Genomic DNA, 16,497 nt, shown 5'->3' on the forward strand with positions numbered 1-16,497 from the left:
TCAGAGTGCAAATCCCTTTCATTGTTATTAATCAGTTAAAGACGGAGATTTGCTATAACAACCACACAAAGAATCCATGAAAACAAACGATTCACAGGAGCAACAGAATAACACATGCATCTGCAACAAAAATTTTAAAAAGTCAAAATACTATCCGATGTTGAGACCCGATAGTGAGATTAAATAAATGAGATGCAATTGCGATAACAGCGTTTCTATTGCATGCCCTTGCATGTGCTGCGCAGAAATATGAACACGAAACAGGAACCAGACTTTTGCAAAGCAAACCTGAGGTTACTGAGTCTAAACTTTGCTCAGTTCCACCGAGAATACACTGAGAGATGGTGAGCAATCACCGGGAAAACAGCCAGGAATATTTTCCCATCTATTCTTCCAAATCCAGATGAACACCACTGAGGAACAAAGCTCATCTGAGTGCACAAGCTGAAATAAATACTTTACAGACCCACAAAGTCTATCAGTCCTTGCCACAATAATCTAAATCCACTTTACCCCTCTGTTTCCCCCCTCCCTCTCTTTGAGGAGAAAGGTCGCTCATAAATGTTCAGGAATGGGACGAGAACTGCAAAAGGTGACATAAGCACAGAGGCTGAATAGAAGAGGCATTGTACAATTAGGAAAAGTTGAGTCAGTGGAGAAATAGCGCGATTTTATTCATGCTTTAAACCGTGAAACCAATATTTGAGGAGCTGGAGTCCCTTTATTCTTCAATGAGCACCCAACTGATTATTAGTTAATCAGCTTGAACATCAAGCTTACGTTTCCAGGAGAAATATTCACTTTGAGCCTTTCATTTTTGCATTTCATTGAGGCCACATTTCCATACACCATTAATGCAAATCTGGAAAATATGCAGCGAATGGTGTGTGTGTGTAGGGGGGGGGGAGTACTCTCTGGTAAACAACAGCCTTTTGATAGCATCATGACGCTTATTTACATCTCCAGCAAAAGCCTGATTAGCCGGGTATTAAGTTTACATTAATTTATAGGTCACAACCTGTGCTGTTACAGTAAATTATGAGGGGAAACAGTGTGTTAAAGCAGAACTGACTGCAGGTTTAATTGCCTTCCTTTTCCCTGCTGGATGGTAATAATATTTATTTCTCACACTATAACTCTGTGCTGTGAGGAGACAGGGGGGGGGACTAGTGAATCAAACGCCAAGCCACCTTAAACGCGCTCCCGACTGCGCGTCCCCGCGAGAGCTGAGAGAGGAGCTGTCGGCAGTGAGATCATGTGAGAGTCCACGCTTGGAGAAAGTAGGTTAGCAGGGTAGACTGAGAGGAAAGCAGGCGGAGAAGTCACAGAGGCAAAAAGGGGGGGTCCAAGCACCGCTCTTCCACCGTGGGACTATTCTGTCAAGAAGAAGAAGGGAAAAAAAAGTTGATCCAAATCTATTCACCAGTGCGCGGAGACAGTTACGATGCGAACCAAAGCGACTTCGTACACTCTTTTATTTTCCCCGGATTTTACCGAGCGATAAAACGAAGAGTTTCGGATAGCTTTTTTTCCTTTCCCCTGCCGTGGTTTGCGAAAGCTGCCTGCAGCTGGGACGAAGTTAATATTTACAGAGTCAGTTGACTCTGGCTCCAGCGCCGTATTCCCCTCTCTCCCCACTGTCACTTACAGTAAACCCATGTAGTCCAGTCTTCATCGTTCTTTCCAGAAATAAGAAAACACCAAAATGAGAGGTAAGTTTACTTTTTTTTAAATGTCACAATAAATGCGTGCGTGTTTTGGGGGTGAACTTTGTATTTTGTGGTTGGAACAGCCACATGTGTGCGCACAGGGAGTTAGGAGTGCGCCTGTTTTCCTCTCAATTCGCGTTAATCCCTCATGACTGGATTATAGGCGCACAGAGCTGCACGCCAAACGCTAAAGGACACAGCGCTGGAGGCATGGCGTTCACTCGTGACAAATGCTAAATGTTATACATGTTTACTTTTCTTTCTTTCTTTTTTTCCTATGCATCTGCTTATTATGATAACATCAGACCAAGTCCTAAATGTACACATGCGCATTTGTGCTTTGTAACTTGTGCAGTGAAAGACCTTACAAACCTACCTTTTTAAATAAAATAACTAAATAAATAAATGAATAACTAAATAAATAAGACGACTTAGAAGTGTGAGCGCGATCTCACCTGAGACTCCTGTAAATTTTGCCAGGGCGTCCATGTTGGGGTTATGCAATGAGGAGAGGGAGGGGCGTGGAAGGAGGATGTTGTTAGCCAAAACTAGAATTATGTAATCGAGATGTTATTTGACCTTATCGGGTGTCTAATCGGCTAAACTTAAAGCTTAAATAGGCCACATTTAGCAATAATCATGCAATCGATCATTATAATAATAATAAATTAAGCCATAATCTTGTATTTGTAAATTTAGAACCATATATTCTGTTAATATTTCCATATATTTGAAAAATAAAAGCGTCCTTAAAATGTGCGTAAAGTGTTTTCGTGGTTTGTTTTTTACAGCTGATGTTACTACACGGATCTGAGCAGCAGTTAGTGTAGTTGTGTTATTGTTGTGATGTGGTGGCTGTGACAGCATGGCCGACTGTGTGAGTGTACAGAGGGAGACGGACCTGGCTGTTCCACTGACCTAGTTATGTCACCCAGCGTTATACAGCACTCACAGCGGAAGGAGGGGAAGCGGCTCCGGGAAGCGTCGTGCCTCCCGGACTTGCGGCACCATGTGCGGTTACAGGCTCGATGTTCACTGTGTCGCTCCCTGACACAGGCTGAACTTGAACTTGGCCTGGGAAGCTGGCAGCTCGTAGTGATAAAGGGAAGTTGCTTTTATAGTGAAACACAAAAGATGGTTAGATGCGATTTCACATGAAATCAAACTAGTCCTCAGATTTGCAAAAATGCAAATCACTTTGATATGAATTTTTTTTACTAGCTGGAAAGAGGCAGCATACAAGACAACCCCCTTCAATTACAGCGGTTTTAAACAGGCTGATAGTGTTCTGATGGTTGGATCTGTTTGTGTTTGGCAAGTTGGGAGTTTTGGCCAGAGCAAGGATTACAATCTATCATGTACAGGAAAGGAGATTACCTGCAGCCCATGTGGAGTTTGGGGGTTTTTTGGCAGGAGAAGAAAGATGTTTGGTTTTTTTTCCTCTTTTGTACTTAAAAGATAGGGAGGTGGGGAGGTAGGGAAGGGGGGCCTCTGGTGGAGGGAGGTTCCCTTTCTGGCAGGATATTCAAATGTAAACAATCCACAGCCCTTTCTTAGTTGGCTGAACTCAAAATGTAGTCTAGTCACACGACCTGTCGTGTCCTCACTGGAAAAGCACATCAGCGTTTTTTGCTTTTTTTATCCCATCTTGAATCGTTTTGGTTTCAGAGTGTTGAGTCATTCTAAATGTTTAGGCATGCAGATGGGCTCGGGCCTGTTGTGATGTCTGGACTTCTGACACTTCCTCTCGTTTGCTGCACTAGACAGCACTTCTACAAAATGTGTTCCACTTATTTATAACCTAGCAGACAGTGAACAATCACAAGACTCGTGTCATAAGCTGACAGCCAGTGTAGGAGGTCTGTGACTTTCTTACCTCTGTTCTAATCTCTCCCAAGTGGGCCTCAACTTGGGCCTCTGCTTGTTTTTGCATCTTTTTAAATAAAGTAAGCTAAATGCACGGGCGGCCAGATTGTATATGTTAATTTAGTGCATGCTGCAGTCTCAAGTTCTTGTATTTTTAAGTTGTATTATTCTAAGACAGTTAAAATATATATATATATATATACACACACATATATATCAGAGATATAATTGAGGACTCAGGATGTTTAAGACAGTTCCAATGTAATGTAGCTCCAATGCAACAAGGAACAGTCACAGTGGACTGTTGTTACACAGCTCTGTGAAACACTGTAAGCCTACACCCAATTAGGAGGCATGATACAACAAGCACTTCAGGTTTTCCAGTATGTACAGTATAGAGCTCCAGCACAAGGCCTCCACCTTTTGTTGAATGCATTTTCTGCCAGTCATTATGAGTAGGTAGCAAAGAATTAAAGGCACGCCGCCTTTTATACACACTAGGGTCAATCTTCCAGTATATCACTTGTTATTTTAACCCTTATAAAAAACCGACAAGTAGATTGTGTCGGTTTATCCTCCTTGTAGTTTACTTTTTATGATTATATCATCGAGAAGTGGCATACGTGCGTGTGTTCTTGCACGTATGTCTCAGGGAACATGTGGAAGGTCAAAATTCAGCTTTCTCTTTTATTAAGCTACTGACACACTGACATACTGACCATTTGACCCACAAGGCAGGCGGCTCCTGGGTGAATTACTGACTGTTTGTTCCTCGTTAGATGCAGAGAAGTGAACTGCTGGAAGCTCAAAATCGGTGATTTTTTTTCCTGTTTCTCTCTTTGCCTCTCCATACCCCACCCCTACTGAATTAGCCTCTGTAGAGATAACAAGGTTACATATTTAGCTGCCCGATAAACACTGTGAGGCCAATGTGTTTGCCTGAACCGTCAGTTCCCTGTTTATTTTGTGCAAAAGGTTTGGGTGCGCCAAAGTCCTAGAGACGAAACACCTGCCGTACTCAAACAATACTCTGCGTTTGCCATTTGCGTCATTTCTCATCAGTTGTTACTAAGTTAATGTGTCACCCAGTAATAAACCTACAGGATATATGAGCTATGTTAGCAAGAAGAAGAACTACTATTGATCCTTTTGGAGAGCTGGCTGTCTGAAGAGTGCTAAAGGTTACATACTTTAGACTAGTTTTCAGAGTTAAAGGTAAATGTTTTTGGTTTTTTTTGCAGTTTAGTTTGGCTACTGCTGCTGTGTCGCTATCAGCATTTCAAGCAGCTGAATTTTTATCAGGTAGTTAGCTAACAGCAATATTTCTGTAAAGATTAGCCAAATATCTGACAAAACATTAACCACTCTGAATATCCCTTAATCACTAAAGGCACCAAAGTCTGCAAAAATTAGGACAAAATGGGCACAGCTTCTCCTACATGCATGGGCTTCATAGTCTTTAATCATGGTTAAAAATAATACCTTTACAGTGTTGGTCCAAAATCTAAATGCGTCAATTTGAGGGGGCATTTTTCACCATCCTATCACTACTGATATTTTTACGTCAAACATTAATCAGCCAATCAGAAGAAAGGTAAGCAGTAATTAAAATAGCTGCTTTTGGAAAACCTATTTTTCCACCGACTCTTCATTCACCAGCGACTTTAAACAGAGGAACATAAAGTAGATGCATCTGTTTCTGTCTCTGGTTTTTCTTGGATGTCTGCACAGATTCAGAAAAGAGGCCCGTGAAAGTATGTATGTGTGGTTGTAGCAACAGGGGTGGATGGCTGGGCATCTGTGTTATTCTGGCTCTCAGCACAGGACAGGAATAGAAGCAGAAGCTCAATGTCAAAGACCTGGGAGAGGAGTGGGGGCTGAATAACTGACATTCAAGTTCAGAAATGGTATGGTTTGCATGGACAGCAGCCAGGGACAGGAAGAGAGGGCAATCACAGATCTAGCAAATGTAGTTTATCTTTAATATAACAGCAAGGTGAATCCCTAATTAATCCATACAGAAGTAGGAGAAAACTGTGAAGGCCTGTGTTGGATATTAGTAAATGTGCAGTTTGTCTAGGCCTGCTATCATCGCCTTTCTCGTTAAATTTGGCTGTTATGTAACCAAGCCAGTTTGCTAATGCAAGCCACAAGCCTTCAGGGAAATGTTTTATGGTAAAGTCTGAGCATTGTTCAGCTCCACCTTAAAACTGCTCCGCAGCGCCGGGATCGCGCTCGCCTCCCTCTCCCCCCGCAGTGGGAAAGTGTGTCAGTAGGACAGACCGTCCACATGGGCTGACAGGCTACATCGCCCGAGTGACGTATGACTCAGCCAATACCAAGAAGCTGCTAATGCAGCTCAGCCAGTGGGAGAAAGAGAGTCTGAGCAGGGCGGGTTGTCAGTGTTGCTAGAGTGAGCGTGCTGAATGAGTGTTGTTAGGAATGCTCACAGACAGGAGTTATATAATCGTGAGATGAGGGAGGGGTGGAGGAGAACCTGAGAGAAAGAGAAGAAGGAAGGGAGGGAGGGAGGGTGATATTTTTCCATTGCATGTCTGCAGCTGCCTTGATCAGTTGGAGTATTTCAGTCAACAGTTTTAGAGAAGAGACAGCCGACTGTGTCGTTAGAAAAAGAAGTGGAAAGTTGTGTTTTCCAGTACCTAAGAGTGCAACAATTCCTTCTCAATCCCTAAGTGCTTTTCCATACATGATCCTCGTGGCACAAAGGGTGATTTTGTAAATCAATCTAGGATAGTACAGGCAGAAAACCTCTGCTGTAACTATCATATGATATAGCACTTGTCGTCTTTACCAAAGAGAACGAGTCTTTGTGTATGTGTGATATGTGCAAGTGTCATGTGATTTCATATCTGGTTGTGAACTCTGTTCCCTCCTGGGGGCCATTTATAGGGCGCAGACAAACACAGTTTATGGCAAGTTCTCCTATACAGTGTGTGCTAATTGCGGGATGGTTTGTTTATGGGGTTGTTGCAGACATTAAACAAATAATCGATGCCAGTGTTACATAGTTGGGATCACTCAGTGGACTAATTACAACATGTGTTTTTGAGTGGTCTGGGTCAACGTCAAAATACAGTAATAATTTCTTAACAATACCAATAAAAAGGCCTGAGGTGCATTGTTTTCAGTTAATCATATGGTGTACCAAGCAGTTTACAACACAAAGAAGTTCAGAGATCAGAAGGCATAAAAGTGATGCGTTTGGGACACAAATAATCCAACAAACTGTTACAGATCAATGAGAAGTGCACTTTTTTTTTAATTTTAAGAGAGAAATGCATACAGACCCCTGGTAATGGGACATGTTTTGACCAGAAGGAGTATTTACCCTCCAGACTCCAGTCAGGCTCCAAATCTTATAACATTGCCTACAAGCTCTTAAATTCCTGCTAGAGATGGAAGGCAAGGACAAGTATAACAGAACTTAAACAAAGAGAAAATGTTTAAGGCCTTCATTTTGTATCAGCCAGAGCCAGGATATGGTCTAACAAAGTGGGGTTTGTAGCAGTTTCACTGCAAGAAGAGGACATGCATGGGTGACCTTTTAATGTCTACAGAAGATACAAAAGACCTAATTTGGGCCGAGGTTATTAGCTACAGAAATCATGATAGCACGGTCTAATGGCTAAATTTGTGCTTGGCTTAGGGTACAGAGATGTAGGAGTAGCTTTAATTGTATTAAGCTGATGGAATTTGAGAGTGAAACTAAAACTTTTCCAGATTTTGAGCAGTTGTAGGGCTGTGTGGACAACAGATGTCGGACTCGAGTTTCCTAAAAATAAGGAAATTATTGAGGAGAAAGGAAAGCCAGCGCAAAACAGCATTTCTTTGCCAAATATGGACTTGTATGAAACTATTTTTGTAAGTCTTACTAAATATGTTTCTTCCTGTTTTTGTGTTGTGTGCTTGGATGTTAAAGCCAAAGTATGACTGAATATGTACTCTGAAAGCCTAATGTGAAGCACGGCTTTCCTCTTAAGTTTGAGACACGTTAAGGAGCAGTTTTCTGACCTCTCGTCCATGTTTCTTTTCATCAATGCAGCTCAGATCGAGGTCATCCCCTGTAAGATCTGCGGGGACAAGTCCTCAGGAATCCACTATGGAGTCATCACCTGTGAAGGCTGCAAGGTGAGCCGAGAGTAACGCCTTGGTATCAGATCTCACTTTAACCGAGCTGTTTTGTCGAACGTTTGCATCTCATTCGCAGTGTCTGTATTTTGTCTTCTTGTGTGTGTTTAGGGTTTCTTCCGTCGCAGCCAGCAGAACAATGCCATGTACTCTTGTTCCCGCCAGAGGAACTGCCTGATTGACCGAACCAACCGTAACCGCTGCCAGCACTGCCGCCTACAGAAATGTCTGGCTTTGGGCATGAGCCGAGATGGTAAAAAAAATACACGCAAAAACCATGCACTTTATCCACCTTACCAACTTCCTCAGCTTTTAACAGTCATCACGACCTATTTGGTTAATCTGAGACTTGCTTACATAAGGGAAGTAAAGAGATATGTGTGTATTCAGTGACACGTAACGTGTGTGGGTGTCATCGGTTTCAAAGCTGATGCCCGAGGAATTTGAAGACCTCACCAGTAAAGATCGAGATCAGCTGTTGTAATGGGGTTGGTCACATATAGGCCTGTTCTGCGGGCTGCAGAAAGAAGACAAATATTATGTGTCTTCTACCCAGGGCTGGGTAGTACAGTGCTCATATATAGAAATAGGGGATTCAAAGTGAGGTAAGATATCCTACAATTAGGCTGAGGAAGAAATATTTACACAAGCTCTTGAATTAACCTAAAAAAAATTGCAGTATGCATCTTTTTAAAAAAAAAAAAAAAATGGAAGTGAGGACAATATTTTGCTTAGTTGAAGATAAATGGCACAATATTCAATAACACTGACACTTTCATTTGTTTTGAAAGTGCAATATCCTTTTTAGCAGAATTTTATTTAAACTTTTATATTTGCTATTTTATTATATTCTTGTTTTACTCCGTGGAATGAATGATGAGTTGAGCTCCATTTTCACTGTACAGCAACATAAAATAAAGATAATCTTTATCTGTATCTTAGCTTAAACGTGACAGTCAATCACATACTGTACAGTTAACCAAGCAATAAAGCAAGCAGTCACCTGTAAAATGTATTTGTTTGTCTACTATAATAAAAGTATTTCTGTTTTGCAGCGGTGAAGTTCGGCCGCATGTCAAAGAAGCAGCGCGACAGCCTCTACGCTGAGGTTCAGAAGCACCAGAAGTCCCAAGAGTGTGTGGGGTCTGGAAGCGGGGGCTCTGCCACTCTTTCCTTACCCAGGGAAGATGGAGTCTGTGGCAGCGGTGGGGAAGATGGCGAAGAGGGTTTGAGCAGGTCCTACAGCAGCGGCGGCTCCAGCTCCACCCTCAGCGACCTGGATGACATCGCCGCGCTGCCTGACCTGTTTGACCTGCCATTGACACCCGAGGAGGCCAGCGAGTACTGCAGCCTGGAGCTGCTCGGAGGCGGAGGAGCCAGTGCCGGGAACACCTCCAACTCATCGTCTTCTTCTTCCACTTCCTCGTCTTTGTCCAATCAGAATTCCCCACAGCAGACCATACTAGATGGCGCGGACATCCAGCTCCTGCACTCTCACACACATTCGCTTCTGGGAAACACACGTGCACTGCTGGACCAGCTGCCTGATGACTGCTCAATAACAGACCTTGGTGAGTGCTGAACATAATAAACAACAAAAAAAAGTTCTTGTTATTCACCCGTAAACCTGTGTGTACAAGAGTACCTCTAAATGTCAAATAGCGGTGGCTGATGTATAACAGGACTTTATTTGACAGGATATAATAAAAGAGAAGAGTGATTTAGAAGTCCGTATTTTGCCTAGTGCATGCTTTTCATGCAACGTTAATATTTCTTTCACCCGTTTGACATTCAGTCACTCCTAATGGTTCGTGAAGCTTATGACTGATTCTGCTTAAGCAAAGCAGAAGCAGTCTAGATCATTATTTCAAGTAAAATATGCAGGCTTTGCTTTGAGAATTTACAGTGAAATGCTAAAAGTATTTCCTTGAAAACAAGCAAAAGGGTTGAGCAATAAGTGTAATATCCTACATGAAAAAAGAGTTAAAAGCAAAAAAAAAAATCATATTCAATTCAAGGACGAGGACACGGTTCATCAAAAGGTTGATCTAATAAAAGGAATCTGAGTCATGCACGCTAAATCTAAAAGCAAAAAATGGTGGCAAGTGTTATAAAGAACAGTAAAAAAAAATAATAGTCAAAACATGTAGTACATCATCTCTGCAAATGCAGCAACAGATGAAAGGATGGGTGTGTTTTGGGTCTCTGGAGGCCTTGAGGGTTAATACATTTTACTTTACAGATGTTGCAACAACAGACTGTAAGGAATTGAATGGGGTTTTGGGGGAACTTTTATATCAACCAAAAAAACCACTTGTGAATAATACATGCACGAGGTGGCAAAATGACAAACGGCTGTGGAAATAAGGTGAGAAAATGAGCCATTAACACTCTTGTCAGGGTCACTCAGCGGTAACAGCAGAGTGGTGCAAAGCATCTAGTAATTCAAGGTCACACATGGTCTGTAGATATGTAAACAAAACCAGTGTTACACTGTAACTCCGCTGAGCTCAGTGCTGTCTTTCCAAAGCACAAAATTGGTGCTACCACAAATAAACAGCACTGATTTTGTGTGTATATACCTGTTTTGTCTTACAGAGCACATCACTCAGAGTATTGTTAAGTCGCACTTGGAAACGTGTCAGTACAGCGCCGAAGATATGAAGAGATTCAACTATGTACAATATACACCTGAAGAAACGCGTACTTTTCAGAACAAGGTAAATAATCCACACGTGCCCTCCTGAAGATCATAAGAAAAAGGAAAAAAAAACCTAAACCAAGAAGACTGATCCTATTAGTGAGCATGGGTTATATAGTAAAAGCCTGATGGAGCTTATTCTTCAGTGGCATACACCCCCAGTCCTCATCTAAAACTCACAGTAAGCCACACTGTTGCTTGGCATGTTCTTAACCGTGAACATCCATATTGTGGTTTTATGAGTCAGTCAGAAAATTCGAAAGACATATCTTTCCATAACATGTACTGTATTTTTAATTTGTAATTTTTCTGTACTTAACAGAAAAACAAAACTATTTAAATCTAGTTTAATATTTGGGCATCAATCATCGTATTTCTTCTGAATGGGAGGCTAGACATCAGATTATCCAAAAGAAGTGTATCACATCAACACTGTAACATTGATGGGCGTCTAGAACTTAAATCTCCTCTTTCTTGCACACTTTGCTTTTCAGTCTGCTGAGTGGATGTGGCAGCAGTGTGCACATCACATTACCAACGCGATCCAATACGTTGTGGAGTTTGCCAAACGTATTGCAGGCTTCATGGATCTGTGTCAGAACGATCAGATCATTTTGCTGAAAGCAGGTTAGTGCACAGTCTATGAAAGCGCAAATACTCTTTTCACTGAGTCTCTTCTTCGTAAGTAAACAAAGCTTGAAACTTGCTAACTTTGATTCCTTCTTGTTTTTTTGTCTCCAACTCTACCTTTGCCTTTTGTTTTAACTACCCGTTCGTTTGTTTGAATAAACTATACGCTCCTGATCTGAACACTGTACCGAACACATCAAATTGCGCAATCCTGGGGGAAAAAAACCCAAAACATAATTTTATGTTACCTGAATACCCGCATATATCTGACAATGCATTTCTGTAAATGTTTTGAACTTTTTAAAACACTTTAAAACTGTTCAAAAATGTCCTATATATGCCGTCCTTCAATCTGGGTCAAAATTGCTTACATCTTGTTGTTTGTTTTGTACGTGTTGGAGTATCTTGGGCTTTTTCTATCCTCCCCTCCTTCTTTCTTCTGTCTCCATCTTTTTTGCTCTATCTGTGGCTCCGTTTTTAGGCTGCCTGGAGGTCCTCCTTATACGTATGTGCCGAGCGTTCAACAGCAACAACAACAGCATTTTCTTCAATGGAAAATTTGCTCCAGCTCAGTTCTTCAAAGCACTAGGTGAGTATCAGAGCATTAAAAACAATACAATAAATGTCAGAAATATCACATTTCTTTTCCTTTATGCAAGCATTATAATCAAACACCTGTTCTAAATGCAATATGCAAATCTACCATTACTGCATTCAAAACTGCCAGTGATCCCACTATAAGAAATACAGCCAACACCTCTATAGCTGTTACCTAAACCTCTACATTGATCAACACAAATCATTACTATAAATGACATAACAGTCATAACTGTCACAGTAATGCTTTTTCTCTAAGATAGTTATTTCTCTTTTATTCTTATCAGAAGCAGTTCGTCACAAAGAGAACAGATATTAATGTTAATTAGGGGTAATTGAAACCCCACAGATGGATTTTCCAATTTCTGCCTCATTTTTGCCTCTGTGGTATCACCGATGCGCTCTAACAGAAGAAAAATCAGCTTTTAAAACAGCAATAAGCTGCTTGATAAACTCATTTAAAGGAATGCTGCTCAGGTCTCATTTTAAAAGACAGATTGGTCAGTGGGGAAGGATTTTCCCTTTTTTTAAACACTACTACGAAATCAGATACACAGTAATCTGAGTAAGAAAGCAGCTCATTTAACTGTTATGAAATTTCCAAATCATGGAGAGATAGAGATCTTCAGTCTCTATGTATGTCCTGTTTCCCTAAGCAGTGCTATCTTCATGATTATTATTTCTGACAATGAACTTATCAAACACAATGCATGTGTGCAGGCTGTGATGATCTCGTCAGTGCAGTGTTTGACCTGGGGAAAGGACTCTGCCGTCTACAGCTGTCTGACGAGGAGATGGCTCTCTTTAGCGCCGCTGTCCTTCTAACGCCGGGTGATTATCTTTCATGCACATCTCCTTGTTGCTAACACAGACACTTATGAAAGCAAACAAGCTTGAAAAGAACTACACATTGGACTGCAAAATAATAGTGCAGTCCAATGTAATAAATAATAATAAAAAATAAAAAAAACAGGCTACACTTACATTTATGTATTAGTTTTCCTTTAGATGTTTATTCTAAATGCAATACACATTATTAAGCTGACTTGCAGTAAAAAAAACCTTAATTTGGTTTCATGCATCCGTGTATCAGCTTCAGCATCACATTTGTGGGTTGCTCGGATGACAAAAGCGTAGAACAGTTTCATGACATAATTGCATAAATGAAGCTTTACCTTATTTATCGTTTCATGGGGATATATACAGTATCAGGCTGGGAGAGAAGGTGTAGAAATCCTGACACTTGATGTTTCTATTCGATTGGATGGTGCCAGCTAGCCCTCACATCTTTATGAAGGCTTTAGTTTAAAATCTCATCTTTAGAACCTACACTGTAGGTGGCTAATATCTAAATGTCATCTCTGTAGATCGACCCTGGCTGACAGAAGGCCAGAAGGTTCAGAAACTCCAGGAGAAAGTCTATCTGGCTCTGCAGCACAGTCTACAAAAGAGTGGCACATCTGATGAGAAACTGGACAAGGTAAGGTTAAGCAAACGTTGCCCTTTTCAAACACGCACAGTTACGTATTCACATGTTTACCCTTGTATTTTTTTTCATCCCCGCAGATGGTGTCCAGGCTGCCTGTAATGAAGTCCATCTGTAACCTCCACATTGATAAACTGGAGTTTTTCCGTTTGGTCCACCCAGAGACTGCCTACAGTTTCCCACCACTGTACCGGGAAGTGTTTGGCAGCGAGATGTCTCTGCCGGACTCCACCGACAGCTAGACAGGCAGTTAGGCAAAAGACAGAGAGAAAGAGAGAGACAGTGTATTAAGATGTAGGGAAGCAAAAAAAAGAGACAGAGAAGGGTAAGGATTTTAAAGATCCACAACCAGCAGTTAAGAGACAATCCAGGACTTTAAATTCTCCGTCTCCCATGATCCCAAAGTAGTCCTCCACTTTTCCAGCAGACAAAAGCACCTTACACTACAGACCACACATGCTCATGGTCCTCTGCATATTGTAGCATTAACAACACACATATGGGTGTAGTAGTAATGATAATAATAATAATAATAATGATAATAATACCACAGCAGCCCACTAAGCATGTAACAACTGCAAGCTCTAACACATGTTCAGCATGTGATCCACTGCGGATCACCCAACCATTTATGAATGTACCTCATCAATAAGCACCAGTGCACAAGCGAGAAACAAACAACAGAGAATGTACAACCCTGCCACTTTCGAGACAGAGTTTTACAAATAGCGTTTGTATAAAGTTGCGTCAAGTTACAAGTCTCCCTGTTCTTGCAGCTCTTAGTCGATATTCATGCATCTCAGTATGGTACGTCCGCGTATTCATACAGACAGCATCCTTGTACTGACCATCACTTAGGGACCAAGATCATGAGTCAAAATTTGTGAGTTTTTTTTCTCCATGACTCACAACTTCGGCTGAACTCAAAAAGCTAAGTACCAGTTTCACTCACTTATTTAGACAGTGTTTGGTGCTGCCTTTTTGTAGGCTCTTGTAATGCAATGACAAACCTCAGTCCCACGCACCCCCTTCCTTGTAAATGCCACTTAGTGACAGGACATAATGAAATTATCTTTAATTTATATACACATTTATAAAAGAAATATTTTAAATAAGAATGTAAATAGATAATAGTATATAAGTGTATGGAGAGAGTTAGAATGTGTGAGTTCCGTTTGGCACGAGAGGGAGAGAGAAGAGGATAGCAAGACGTGAGAGGAGGATTTTTTTTTTTTTTTTTTTTTAAGGATGGATATGTGAGGAGAACTGATATTTGGACTGGAATTTTTTTTTTTTTTTTTTTGCCTGGATGATTTTTCCTCTCCTGACAGTACTCTCAGGTTTCCACGGCAACCAACAACCCCCGGCCGTCACCCCAAGCGACGGGTTGGACATTTGCTGCAGATGCAACACAGCAGGGGAGGCGGTGTTCTCGAACTTAGCGAAACAAACATTGTTTTGAATTTGAACTGTCAGCTTTCGGTTTGCACTGTGGCGTCCCGTCCCTCCGCCCTCCCCTCTGCCTAAAGAGACAAGAGGATAAACGGTAAGGAAACAAGAATGCAAAAAGGCAACTGACAACTTCAGGAACTGCATAACGCAAGCGGACAGACCAGGACTGCCCACCTGTTTCTAACCAGCAGTCAGTACACAGCTAAACTGTCTTCACTCACAGTGTTTCAGGCGGTTCAAGGCCGGGATAACGATGGTCCATAATATGTATCATTAACCTTCTTTGCTGGTTGGTGCAACTGTATTATTTTGTACATTTGCTGTTCCTCTCTCCTCCTGTAGTCCCAAACCCGACACTTGTCTCAATACGAAGCACTTATACTTTTCCTCGTTCTCATTGGACACTAGTCTAAGGCCAGACAGAGCTACCAGCTGCCCCCCTGAGTTGGGCTTCAATGCCAGTTAAGACTTCATTTAATCTGTTGAGCTATTTGTATCTTTTGTTAGAAGCCTGTCACACAAAAGTCACCCATAACTGTTTACATTTTTCATGTACATAAATAACACACGATCTGAAGGTTCTTTTTTAGCATAGAGATGGGGATAAATGTCTTACGATGGGCGATGGTTGTCGAGCAGAGTCCGAGGACCTGCTGCCTGCTGCTCAGGGAGCTAGCTGTGATCTCCTGTCCCTTTATTACCAGTGTCGTCTTTTAGCCTTGTACTCCTCACACCTTTGCACCTAAGATGAAACGCATAACCATAATCACTGTGGACGTAAGTTATTTTTGTGAATGTTACTCACAAAGTGTCAAAGCCCTTCCCGTTTGTCCTAATATTGTAACTTTAAGATGCATAGGATTACAAAAAAAAATTAAAGTAAATAAGTTAGAGTTCAGGATGAATTTCGTTATTGGGGTTTAATGTTTCTTTTGCTGTGATTTTCATTTATTTGTCTTTTATCCACATTTTTTTTTTCTTTATGTGTCTCCACTTTCGTCTTGTAAAGTCAGTGATCTATTTTTTTTAATTGAAGAAAGATTAGGAAAACTTCAAACAAAAAAATGTTTGTCTCCCTTCTCTTTCCCTGTATGACAAAATGTACAAGAGGTATATTACTAGTCCAAGAGTCACACAGCTCGATATACAGTATATTGTTGTCCGATGGGATACATTATATGTGGTTTTAAGAATGTAATAAATGGTTTCTTTTTCTTTTGAAGTGTTTGTGTAATTTATTTGCTTTTGTGTGGATTTATACAGGTCAATGCAAAAACGTTTAGGCAAATGTATAGGCGGTTCTCCACTGTACAGCATTATCAGGGAGGCTTCAGACTGGCCCCAAATTCATGCTTCTTTGACCCCAGTGACCCCAACACCAGACAGTGGGAGTTATAAAGAGCTATCTTCAGCCGCTGGAAGAGTTAGGAGTGTTGCAGCAGATGGTCTGATCCCCACAGACCCTTGATCACCATATAATGGAGACAGACTGGGATTACATGAATGTAAAGAAGCAATCCAGACAGCCTAAATCCACAGAAGAGTCATGGTGAGCTCACCAAGATGCAAGAATGTGCTGGTGTAAGGTTAATTTGCGAATATAAAAAAAGTGTTTTTTGTTGTTTTTAAATTTGATGCACTATAATTGATAAATGCATTCTGACTAGAACCTAAAAAAATTTCACAGTGCTGCATGAAAAAAGTTCTTGCATATGGTTACCGTTCGGTGTGGGCTAAAACCAAACGTGAAAAGCCAAGAGCATTGTTAATCAAATTTGATCTTGTACACTGTACACTCTATAGTTTCTACATGCCACTAACCATAGATCTACAACAAAAATCGATCTGCATTAATTATTTAGTTCAGGAAATCACTTTAGCTGACTGTGACTTTCTTCCTACAAACT

General features: G+C 41.1%; 1 protein-coding gene across 2 annotated transcripts; it reads left to right on the plus strand.

The window, feature by feature from the left end:
• The first annotated feature begins 1,259 nt into the window (after positions 1-1,259).
• LOC100699176 (nuclear receptor ROR-beta) lies at positions 1,260-15,812 on the plus strand. 2 transcript variants are annotated; one of them, XM_005476142.4, is made up of 10 exons: positions 1,260-1,712; positions 7,639-7,724; positions 7,836-7,977; positions 8,780-9,295; positions 10,323-10,444; positions 10,920-11,052; positions 11,537-11,644; positions 12,373-12,483; positions 13,020-13,132; positions 13,219-15,812. In XM_005476142.4, exons 1-10 carry the CDS (start codon positions 1,706-1,708, stop codon positions 13,378-13,380), a joined length of 1,500 nt encoding a protein of 499 aa, XP_005476199.1. In that variant the 5' UTR covers positions 1,260-1,705; the 3' UTR covers positions 13,381-15,812. The 2 variants fall into 2 exon arrangements, with proteins under 2 accessions (XP_005476199.1, XP_005476198.1); XM_005476141.3 differs by lacking the exon at positions 1,260-1,712 and having other exon boundaries at positions 7,602-7,724.
• Positions 15,813-16,497: the final 685 nt, after the last annotated feature.

Source organism: Oreochromis niloticus, linkage group LG18 (assembly GCF_001858045.2).
Source record: "Oreochromis niloticus isolate F11D_XX linkage group LG18, O_niloticus_UMD_NMBU, whole genome shotgun sequence".
Classification (NCBI taxonomy): Eukaryota; Metazoa; Chordata; class Actinopteri; order Cichliformes; family Cichlidae; genus Oreochromis; species Oreochromis niloticus.

What these genes read in the sequence shown, in the direction of transcription:
- LOC100699176 (XM_005476141.3), top strand. Translation starts at nt 7,617, where the DNA reads ATGTTTCTTTTCATCAATGCAGCTCAGATCGAGGTCATCCCCTGTAAG. An exon ending in CTGCTCAATAACAGACCTTG is followed by an intron (nt 9,296 to 10,322) that starts GTGAGTGCTGAA and finishes TTTGTCTTACAG; the next exon opens with AGCACATCACTCAGAGTATT. An exon ending in CGCGTACTTTTCAGAACAAG is followed by an intron (nt 10,445 to 10,919) that starts GTAAATAATCCA and finishes TTTGCTTTTCAG; the next exon opens with TCTGCTGAGTGGATGTGGCA.